Source organism: Dipodomys spectabilis, unplaced genomic scaffold, assembly GCF_019054845.1.
Source record: "Dipodomys spectabilis isolate Male_0828 unplaced genomic scaffold, ASM1905484v1 ptg000006l, whole genome shotgun sequence".
NCBI classification, from domain to species: Eukaryota; Metazoa; Chordata; class Mammalia; order Rodentia; family Heteromyidae; genus Dipodomys; species Dipodomys spectabilis.
Window position 1 is genome coordinate 19,789,912 of NW_024870683.1, and position 12,269 is coordinate 19,802,180.

Genomic DNA, 12,269 nt, shown 5'->3' on the forward strand with positions numbered 1-12,269 from the left:
GTTTGAGAAATATGATATACTTCTTTCACAGTGATTTACATTTGCTGTTAATCATCAAAGGGATCAGGAAAACTTTTGGAATGCCTCCTGATGAACCAGGAAGCTGCATTTCCCTTCAATCACAACTCCTAAAGGCTCAGATTGCAATTTACACTCATCAGGATGCTAAGCATTTGGACAGATGCCTTCTCTTTGTCACCAGAGCCCTCAATTCAAGGGCAGAGATCAGCAAGACAGTCTATGACTCCCTGGAATGAGTATTGTACTGGATCAGCCAGAGGTCACCAAAATATATACATGGGTTCCCAAGAGGAATCAACTGTATTTCCTATTTTTAGTGGCAGGAGCAGGTCCTTCCCCAAACAGTGAGGTCCAAAGTTCTAAGCCTGCTTATGCAGTGTAGGGTTGCATCCAACCTCTCTGAGTAGCCATCTTGTTCTATCAACATTGCTGGCAACGTCCCTTCTTTGTACTGACTTTCAGGTCTAGGACTTTTGACTTGTAAATTTGCAACTCTATGAATTTCCAACTCATATGGATTTGTATAGTATCACCACAAATGAGTAATGAGGAGAAGTCTGATGTGGCAGTACTGGAATATTCCTCCTGGTAATGGGTCATACAAGTTTACATTCTGTATTTTAAAAGAGATGATGTCATATCTTGAATTTCACAGCAAAATTACCATAGATGACTGAATGTACTGCTGTCTCTCACAACCTTGATTTATCCCAGTGTTGGAGACAATTTACAGGCATATAAAGAATAGAAAAGATCACATGAACTGCTTTAACAATCGGTATTTTTAGGCATCACAGGGTAAGCATATTTTTATTAACAAAACAGATACTATACCTGGCAAATTCATGGTGGCTTTAAAGTGACACAAAGTGTTTTGTTTTTCTTTTAATAAAAGGAAAAAGAATAAATGAGCAACAGCCAGTAGCCACACTAAATTGTTACCAGATGTGTTACAGTTAGGCATAAAAGGTAAGCAATCTTTTAGAATCAGGCATCTTACTTGAATTATGGTAGGTGCATGTTTCAAAAGGCAGACAAAGTCTTACTGATCTTTCCCAGTAATTCAAAACATTTTATAAATATGGATGACTGTTGGAAATTTTTGGAATTAAAAAAGTATCTAGGTTGTTTTGTTTGGAGCAGCTATATTTATTTATGCAAGAATTAATTTTTATATTTATATTATCTTTAAGTAGATGTATAAAGGAATTTCCATTCAACAAAGCAGTTTATGAATACAATGCATTTTAATGTCACCTCTTTCAACATTCTTACCTATTGCTCGCAACCCACGCTTTCCCTCACTTTTCTTAATTTTGTTGGATTTTTTTGGCTACAAACCTAGTATTGATGTAAAATATTTGTTTAGTATTTGGCTCCTTCTCTGTCCCCTTACCTCCCACTGCCAGAAGGAAGGAAAGAAGGAAGGAAGGAAGGAAGGAAGGAAGGAAGGAAGGAAGGAAGGAAGGAAGGAAGGAAGGAAGGAAGGAAGGAAGGGAGGGAGGGAGGCGGGGAGGGAAGGGAAGGGAAGGGAATAAAAAGAGAAAGAAAAAACTAGACATTAGACATTGTGGCTCATGTCTGTGATTCCATTCTATCTCCTGGATAGAATAAGTTGGAATGCAGTTCAAGACCAGCCTGAGGAAAAAAAATAAATGAGAGTCTCATCCCAACCAACAAGCTGGGCTTTGTGGTTCACATCTGTGATCTAGGATACACAGGAAGCATAGGTGGGAAGATCACAGTGTGAGGCTGGCCCTAACAAGAGAAAAAAACAAAAGCAAAAATTGGAAATCAAGAACTCTAACAACAGATGCTGGAGGGGATGTGGACAGAAAGGAACCTTACTTCATTGTTGGTGGGAATGTAAACTTGTTCAACCACTTTGGAAAGCAGTATGGAGGTTCCTCAAAAGACTTCACATAGAACTCCCCTATGACTCAGCAATCCCACTTTTGGGCATTTACCCAAATGTTTACAAACAAGACCACACTAAAGCTACCAGCACAACTATGTTTATTGCAGCATTATTTACCATAGCTAAGATATGGAACCAACCCAGATGCCCCTCAGTAGATGAATGGATCAAGAAAATGTGGTATCTATACACAATGGAATTCTATGCCTCCATCAGAAAGAATGACATTGCCCCATTTGTTAGGAAATGGAAAAACTTGGAAAAAATTATATTAAGTGAAGTAAGCCAGGCCCAAAGAAACATAGGTCCCATGGTTTCCCTTATTTGTAATATCTAGTATATGTATGAGTCAAGCGGAAAAGGTCAGATAATGTGATGTCAGGAAAATGAACCCTTAGATGTGTATTTTAATGTTTTTTTCTTTCATGCATGTGTTTCTAACACATTTATAAGATTATCTCTTTGTTGCTTTGTATATCCCTCCCCCACAGTATAACCCCTGCTTTCACTATATTTGATGTCAGTATAACTTGTGGAGGAGATGGGGAAAAACCAGTTGTTTAAGGATACAGGTGGACCTGTTGCAACAATGAGAAGTACAAGTTGTCATGTCCAAAACGAGCTTTACAACGTTGGTGCGGGGGGGGGGGGGGGGGGGGGTGGTGGAGGAGAAGGATTGGGATTAGGGGGGGAGGGGGGAGGCTGGGAAGGGATGTGAAGGGTAAACAAAGGAGGAGGCTGCAATGCTTCATAAGAAATGTACGCATTATCCTGCCCATGTAACTGTAACTCCTCTGTACAGTATGTTCACAAATAAAATTAAATTAAATTAAAAAAAAAAAAAAAAAGCAAAAATTGGCTGAGGTGTAGATGAGAGTCAAGGGATCTACTCTAGTGAGCATGAGGCCCTGAGATCAAACTCCAGTACTGCCAACAATTAGAAACAGGAAGAGAAGGAGAAGGAGGAAGTGGAGGAGGAACTAAGGTGGGAGAACAGGTGGAAGATGAGTAAGAGGAGGAGAAAATGGAGGAGGAGGAAGAAGGAGGAGTAGAAAAAGGAGGTGGGAGGAGGAAAAACTAGATTTCCTCTAAGAAACACAAATCCAATGAAGGAGGGTATATTCTGGCTCTCTTAGTATAAATCTAGAAATTACCATTCATTAGCTTCACTTATCTTCATGTATTTGCCCTTGAAATAAAGTCTAAGTAGTTCATTTCTTCTGAGGCACTGTGGCTGGATTCTCTTTGGCACTGATTCATCCTCATGATGTTGAATTCTCCTTTTGCATCTTTTTACATATGTGGAAAGATAAGTTCCATCTGTGGCACTAGATCTCTCATTTCAGCTGCTATTAGAATCTGCCTTTACTCCTTCAAATTGCAGACTTTTTCCAGAACTTCCTAATATCTCCTTCTATCTGTTCTTCCTGCACAAGGGGAGATTTGCCCAGAGGTCTGGTCTATGTACATGCCAATGTCCCCAGAAATCCACAGTGATATAGAGCTCCATTTATCCCATGGCATTATCTGTTGTTCATTCTGATTGGCTAAGGAATCCTTGTAGGTCTCTCCCCAATTCAATCATAATTTAAATTCTTATTTCAAGTTACAATTTTCCATTTAGCATTATTATTATCTCTTAGATGCTTAAAATGATAGTCCTAAAGACTAACCTCCCTATTTTAACAAAAGAGAGAGAACATCCTAGATTTTTTTTTTCAGAATATAAATAGGTATTAGGTTAGCTATTGTCCAATGACTCCTCTGGTGGTTGGATTATTGCAAATCTTGGACTTACCCTGATACCTAATTTACAGTCACACTTGAATGTGTGATTTCTTATATCTGAATGTACTTCGGGTTATCACAAATGAATGGGCTTCTGTCCTTAAGCAGAAGAGGGACTAAACTTTTGAACTAATTATTGGGTAAAATCATGATTTGTATTGAAAGCATTTTTAAGTCCACTGTGGATTGCATTCGCTCTGAATAACTCAAATTCAATAGGAACCAGTGTTAACGAAGACTCAAGATTACTTGTGTAATTAGTATATTGAGCAATTGAAACTTGACAAGAACACATAGGAAACAGTGTTATTTTTCTCCAACCATGAGGACTAAGGATTAAGCTTTTTAGAATCTTATTCCCTAGGAGATCAAATCCATGCAAGCTCTTAAGCAGATTTTATAATTTTCAGGTAAAGTTTAAAGGCTGAAAATCACAAACTAATCTATTTTAAAGCTCTTATCTCCAATCCAGTTTAAACATCACTTCTTTCCTCTGCCCAATGCCAGCCAATCTGTCACTCAAGAAAATTAAATGTGGTCTGCTGCTATTGCTCTCCCTCTCCTTCCTTCTACTTTTCTGGCACATGGAAAGAGAAGAGGATTTATAGGGAAGAGGGAATATGTCTTTTCCTGAACAAAAAATGTTTTAGTTCTTTCTCTATTGGTTATTAACACTAATAATGTTAGTGATTATGAAGTATATCCTGAATACTAGATCAATATGCGTGCATATTCTCATAATTTGATTAGAAATATACTTTCATTATCTTCATTTTACTATAAGAAAATTAAAGCTCAGAAAGTTATGTTCAAGGTTCTTAGCAAATAAATGTCAGAGCCAGTATTACAACCTAGAAGGTGCAGTGCAGTAGCCAAGGCTTGTAATGCCATGGTGGGACATGACTATTTCTGTTCTGATGACCTTCTAAGGGTCATATGAGTCTTGGGGAAGCGTCCTTTATAGGCCAATACATCACATGCTACCTTTATATGAAAGATTCTGCATAATCCCCAGTTCTTCATCTCAGTCTCCACAGGGGCAACCTATTGTTTCTTGTTATTATCATCCTTTTATTTGGTGGCCAGCCTTCTTGGTACCCTAATTCCTTTCCATAGTGTCCACTGGTCTCAGAGTAAAAGCAGCATCCCTGCTGTTGAAGTGGTGGCAAACACTCCAGTGGGTCCTTCCTTTCTTCCCTCAGGCCCAGGTGGTTGTGATTCTTTCTAGAAAGTAACTTCTAGTTACTTCTAGTTGCCTCTAGAAAGCAATAGACTTTAAAGAAAGACTTCAAGGCTTACATACAGTTGAAAAGAGTCGACTATACATTTTATGCTTATATACCCACAAAAACCATTCAAGATTAGATTTGGAAAAATATTTCATTTCATTATCTCTTATTTTTACTGGGATTCTCTCCTAACTTCATTTGAAGGCTGAGATCCAAAGCTGTTGATCTCAGTACAGGCTCTACTCAACAGAACAAAGAATGGGAAGATTGATCTTTCTGAATATCTAGTTGTATGCATATGTTTACGTATAAGTTTACATAGTTTCTAAAACAATTAACCTTAGATATTGGGAGCTTTTTACCAGTTAACAACCAGTAAGAAAATTTAAAGAAGTATATTGGGATACATACTGTGACTGTCTGGATTGGAGATGCCAGCATTTTGATGGAATAAATACCATGCATTTATAGTAGACTAGTTCAACCAAAGTCAACGCACTTAAAACCAGTTTACATAAATTCTATTTGCCTAATTTGATAGCTCCATGACTACTATTCCAAACGTTTTCTAAATATTATCATAGACTATTTCTGGCTTATTTTTATACTAGTAATAATTATATTAGAGTTTGTTAGATATCATTGTCTTTTTTTATTTTACTTAATTTTGAAATCTTTCAGAATTCATTAGCCAATTTGCCAAAAATGTGTATTTCTTGACATTTTTGCAAAAAGAAAAATTTGGTTGTTTTTAAATACATAAAGGCAGAAAGTTCACATGACCTTGGGGTTACAAAAATCATGTATTTTTCCCTGGACCTATAAAGGAAATAATCAGGAATACAAATTCATTATATTTCAAGGAGACGACTTCGCCAAGAAATTCATTGTAGAATCCTTAAAAATGTCAAAAGAATAGCAGCTAAATTGAGCTAAAACTTTCATGGTTTAGATGAAAACTTAGGTCTTGACACTTAGAGAAATTCTAATGCAGCAATTGGTGTTACCTAGAGCATATATGCCTTACTTTTACCTCTGTCATGAGAAAAAGCCATAGTCTCCACTGAGCCCTGAGTTTTTACTTCTGTGGGCACAAGTGGCTTCTGAATTTGCAGAGACCATTTCAAAATAAAAATTCTCAAGGCACTTAAGTGTTTCAAGACTAACAGCAGAACATTAGAGCAACCACAAGGCCTTGTATGACTCAATGCCTAAGCTACACATCCATTAAGCCAGCCCGGTCTAGAGGGAAAACAGTTCCTAACCTCTCCTCTACCTACTTCCCTCTTGAAAGAAGTCTCAGCCATGTTTTAGCTTCTTAAAGGCAAAGTTTCCTGATGGCTAATCAGGGAACTTCCGAGTTGAGACACTATTTTAGGCGATGATGGCCAAGACTCCCTTGTTTGAAAACTGCCTGCCCATATAGTATCGGGATTCCTGGTGGAAGCAGAGAGCATTACAGAATATTGGACATTAGTTCTGTCAAAGCTTTCTTTCCAATCACAAGATGCAAATGTATTAACTTTCTTTTTAATTTTTTCCCCTTCTTTTTTCAAACTGATTTCCTCTGGGAATGTCCTATCCTGTTCATAGAATGGAGGTAAGAAGCTATCTTTAGTCCAGTGTTTTGTGTATGTGTTTCTACTTAACTCATCATTAATTGTCTGCTACTTGTAACCTTTGTAACCATTGTAACCTTTTGGGAAGTTTCTGATGTCTAAGCCTTCAATACTCTTACAAGGTAATGATGATATCGAAGATAGGTAGTACTACTGAACCTTACTGGCTATCAGGCACTGTGGTAAGAGCTTTACAATGATTATTTAAATATGTCCTCAGCACAGCACTATGAAATAGGGCTATGATCATCAATATTTTTTTTTTAACTAAGGCTACTGGAGAGTTACACAACTAGTAAATAATGCTGTTGGTGATAGAATCCAGGACCAACTTCAAAACCTTCCTTCACAGATAAGATAGAGTACCATCTTGTAATATTAGGTAAACTATAGTGTTGAACATGCAGTTCTAATCAAAATTGACTATCATAAAAACTCTATAAAGTGTGCCAGAATTTCCAACTAATTTTACAACTGAATCAAATCAGAACAACTAATAATTATAATTATGATGGTGACAATTGCAATTAAGTTTCATGGTACCTTTTATTTTTTAACTATGGGCCTGGGTGCTATCTCTGAACTTCTGCTCAAGGCTAGAGCTCTACCACTTGAGCCACAGTGCCACTTCCAGCTTTTTCTGCAATTTACTGGAGATAAGAGTTTGAACCACAATCAGATCTCAGTCTTCTGAGCCTAGGATTATGGTGTGAGCCACCAGTGCTCAACTTCATGGTACTTTTACGAGCACCATTTTTCTTATTTTGACATTTCAGTGTCAAACAATTCCCATTCCCATTTTTCACAGGGGAGACTGGATGCACCAAGAATTGCCCACACCACATAGATAGGCAACCCACAAACTATACCTGAGCTCAGGTACAGAGACTCCAGAACTCAGATCTGTAACTACTGCTCTCAGCCATCTACCACAGAAAATGAGCAAGTGTACAACTCCAGCCACTGATTTGAGTTCTATGGAATAAAATAATGTATTATATAACAAAGTTTGATTTGTTCTAAATCTTGTTCCAACTCATACAGCTTTGATGCATTTATTTACTCTAAAAAGTTACTAACTTATGCTTTAAGAGACAAAGTACTGACTCCTAAGAATTCCACACTGAATCTGAAGAACCATGTGGCCTGACCATGGTAAAAGTTAAAATACAATGTTGGCCATTTGATAGTGAGTGCCATATGTATGGGACTCACTGTGCAGTTTTAAACTAATTATTCTAATCCTGACACTCTATTAGAAATGGAGACATAAAACCAGCTTGTCTTTCCTACACCTGAGGAATTGATATTTTACTAGGGCACACATACAGATTAATTACAAAACAACATAATAGGGGGAGTTCTCAAGATGGCAACGGGGCAGTAGGGAAACGCCACAGCTCTCTCCAACCAAAAAGAGAGTTCGAGTTCCAACCTTTAATCTCCCCAAGAGACCGACAACAACAAAAAGACGAACACTCAGAGAAAAACCAGAGGTGGAAAATAACAAAAAAAGAAAGAGAGGAAAAGAAGAATTTCAGAACAGAGAAGAGCGAAGACCCCTCCCCCAACCTTTACTGGCCGCGCGGCAGTGCGCCAAGCCGCCGGCCAGCCGGCCCGGCGGGGGCTGCCGGAGCCCCAGAGACACAGGGGGCTGCTTGCAGATCACCAGGTACCGGATTGCAGAACAGCGGATCGCCAGGAACAGAGAAACCTACCAGCCGGGAGTCTCCAGGAGGATCCCACCCCACCCATCACTCTCCACCGGAGCGGAGAGGCTCCATCCCGCCAAAGCCGCCCGGCACCAGCAGCGCCACAAAGGGACCTGTCCGCAGAACACCCGCCCAATCGCGATCGCAACGACCCGGCGGGGGGCCGCCCAACCCAGCCCGCAACCACCCCAACTGAACTCGGACTGCAACAACAACTGACGGACTGCAACAACAACTGACGACCTACAGGGTGAGTACCCATCAGGGGACAGGGAATCCATCAAGGGAGACCAGAGCTGGAGGGAATCCCCAGACCCTGACCTAGACTCCCTACCCCAACACCCGGACCACAGGACCCACTAAAACTGGGAACTGTTCGAGAGCCCCACCAGCCGGTGGAGCACACTCTGCTGGCCAGGCCAGAGCAAGAGCGCCCCGGGAAGGGAGCTTAAATGCTCAAGCCAGGAACAGTGCCCCTGGGTCAAGACTACCAACAGTAGAAGAAATTTGAACTGTGTCCTCCAGGCTGCATAACCAAGGTGGTATACACATTAGCACAGGCCTAACGAGCGCGCTCCAGGCTGGGGCCGGAACCAGGCCAGGGGACCGGCGCCTGAACAAAGCAAAAAGGGTCAGAAGTGGGGCTGTGGCTCAAATGGTAGGGTGCCAGCCCTGAGCTGAAGAGCTGAGGGACAGCACCCAAACCTAGAGTTCAAGCCCACAACCAGCCCAAAACAAACAAACAAAAACACATCAGGAGCCCATAGCAGACTCCAGTATTTGGGAGAGTGCATCCAGAGCATCTGATCTTCCCAAGAGCACCCGCAGGAGCAAACACAAGCAGTCTAGGCTGCTCAACCCTTCCAAAGGCGGGAATTGCTACAGCAGAGAGCTGAGAATCCTAAGTGAATAGCAGCTGGAAATAGGCTCCCAACAGAATCCAGATCAGGCACAGACTCTCTCTACCAATAGAGAATCAGCAACCAAGCAAAGACAGACACACCAAAACAAGATTGAAGAGCAGTCTCCTGAACCCCCATGCGAAAATCACAGAGAAAAATCACAAGGTTTACCACTACCCAGGACAGCAAGCTCACCTCAAAAGCCAGCAGCCACGCAGGGGAGAGCCCCAGTGGGAGCAAAGCAGGAATGGAAGACAAAAACTACATCCAAGGGTTGCTGGAGGCAATGACTCAAGAAATAAAGCGAGAAATGGATCAGAAATTGAAAGAGCACAAGGATGAACTATCAAAAGATATACAGGATATCAAACAAAAATTGGATGCAAAAATAGAAGCTGCACAAACCTCAGTAAGAAGTGAGATAAACGCCAAATTAGAGGTAATGCATACTGATATCACCTCATTGAGAGGTGAGATCAGTACTCTGAGAACCAACATTGAATCCATAAAGGGATCCATTTCCACCATGCAAACCACAATAGAAGCCACGGTCAACAGAGTGAATGAAATGGAAGGTAGAGTGTCAGATACAGAAGACAGAATACACCAACTGGACCAAAAAGTGACAGATATGGAAAAATCACTCAAATTAAACCAAAGGGAAATTCAAGAGCAAGCAGATAATGCTAAAAAATTTAACCTTCGCATAATCGGAGTGGACGAAGGTGAGGAATTCCAGAGCAAGGGAATGCAACACCTATTTAACAAGATAGTCAATGAAAATTTTCCCCACCTCAAAAACGACCATCTTAACTACATCACAAAAGCTTATCGAACACCCAACAAGCAAGATCCCAGGAGAAACACTTCGAGGCACATAATAGTAACAATGATGGATCTGAATAATAAGGAAACAATCCTGCATGCAGCAAAAATGAAGAAGGAGCTATACTACAACGGGAAAAAAATTAGAATCACTGCAGATCTCTCCACACAAACAATGAATGCAAGAAAAGCCTGGGAAAGCACCATACGAGCCCTGAGAGCCAATAACTGCCAACCCAGACTGATATACCCGGCAAAGCTAGCATTCACATTCGATGGAGAACTGAAAACTTTTAATAGCAAAGAAAAACTAAATGAATACATAAACATTAAGCCAGCATTACAAAGAATTCTAAGAGGGGGGACACAACCTGAAGAAAGCAACCAGGAACTGGGACCTGCCCCAAACAGGCATTACTCAAAGTCTAACTGAGCAAGCACAGGAGGAAAGGAAAGAAGAAAAACTTAGGAAAACGGAATGGCAGGGACAACAATGCATCTCTCTATACTTTCTCTTAATATAAATGGGCTGAATTCGCCAATTAAAAGAAAACGAACTGAGGACTGGATCAGAAAACAAGACCCATCCATCTGTTGCCTTCAGGAGACCCACCTCTCAGCCAAACATACAAACAAACTCAGAGTGAAGGGGTGGAAAAGGATCTACCAATCAAATTCCCCCAATAAGAAAGCAGGTGTAGCTATCCTGATATCTGACAAAATAAACTTTTCATTAAAATCAGTACAGAAAGACAAGGACGGACACTACGTATTAATAAAGGGAACAATCCAAGAGGAGGATATAACCATCATCAACTTATATGCCCCAAATATCGGTGCACCCAGATATGTTAAACAAATGCTCTCAAACTTACAGAATAAAATAGATCCCAATACGATAATACTAGGAGACTTTAACACGCCACTCTCACCAAAGGACAGGTCTACCAACCAGAGGATTGGCAAAGAAGCTACCGAATTAAGTGAGGCCATACTTCAAGCGGAATTAACTGACATCTACCGAGTATTTCACCCTAAAACAACACAGTACACATTCTTCTCAGCAGCTCATGGAACTTTCTCCAAAATAGACCATATCATAGTTCATTCAAGGAACTTAAGCAAATACAAAGGGATCGACATAATCCCCTGTATCCTATCTGACCACAGTGGAATCAAGCTAGCTCTCAATAACAAAGCATACCGCAGAAATTTCTCTAATACATGGAAATTGAACAGCACACTCCTTAACAAGGCCTGGGTAACAGAAGAGATCAGAGAAGAAATAAAGCATTTCCTAGAACTCAATGAAAATGAAAACACCTCACAAAGAAACTTGTGGGACACAGCAAAAGCAGTCCTGAGGGGCAAATTTATTGCCCTCAGTGCCCACATCAAGAGAATGGAGACAGACCAAGTAAATAATCTCATGTTGCAACTAAAACAGCTAGAAAAACAAGAAAAAATGGGACCTAAAGCTACTAGACGAAGCCAGATAACCAAATTGAGAGCAGAGATTAACCAATTAGAAAATCAGAAAACCATAACCAAAATAAACCAAACAAAAAGCTGGTTCTTTGAAAAAATAAACAAAATTGATGGCCCGTTGGCAAGATTAATTAAAAAAAGAAGAGAGGAAACCCATATTAATAGGATTAGGGATGCCACGGGAAACATCACAACACGTACCCAAGATATCCAAACAATTCTAACAGACTACTTTCAAAAGCTATACTCTCTAAAGGAAGAAAATCTGGCGGAAATGGATGCATTTTTAGAGAAATACAAGTTACCCAAACTGAGCAAAGAAGAAGTTAACCAATTAAATAAGCCAATATCCTATAATGAGATACAGGAAGCTATCAAAAGTCTTCCAACAAAAAAAAGCCCAGGACCAGATGGATTCACAGCAGAATTCTATAAGACCTTTAAAGAAGAACTAATACCCATACTCCTCAAGCTCTTCAGAGAAACAGAGAAGGAGGGAGCTATCCCAAACTCATTCTACGAAGCCAATATCACACTCATCCCCAAACCAGGCAAAGACCCAACCAAAAAGGAGAATTACAGGCCAATCTCCTTGATGAACACAGATGCAAAGATCCTTAACAAGATTCTAGCTAACAGAATCCAGAAACACATAAAAAAAATAATACACTATGATCAGGTAGGCTTCATCCCAGAGACACAGGGATGGTTTAACATACGTAAGTCAATAAATGTAATCCAGCATATCAACAGAGCCAAGGTCAAGA

At 40.1% G+C, this 12,269-nt stretch overlaps 1 protein-coding gene across 6 annotated transcripts in view; it reads left to right on the forward strand.

Annotated features, from left to right (window-relative positions):
• Musk (muscle associated receptor tyrosine kinase) overlaps nt 1-12,269 on the forward strand; it is a 93,925-nt gene that overhangs the window by 58,766 nt on the left and 22,890 nt on the right. For all 6 annotated transcript variants that reach the window (XM_042696505.1, XM_042696511.1, XM_042696534.1 and 3 more), the window contains one exon: nt 6,550-6,556. In XM_042696505.1, coding sequence (XP_042552439.1) covers nt 6,550-6,556 — 7 coding nt within the window. The remainder of the gene's footprint in view (nt 1-6,549; nt 6,557-12,269) is intronic.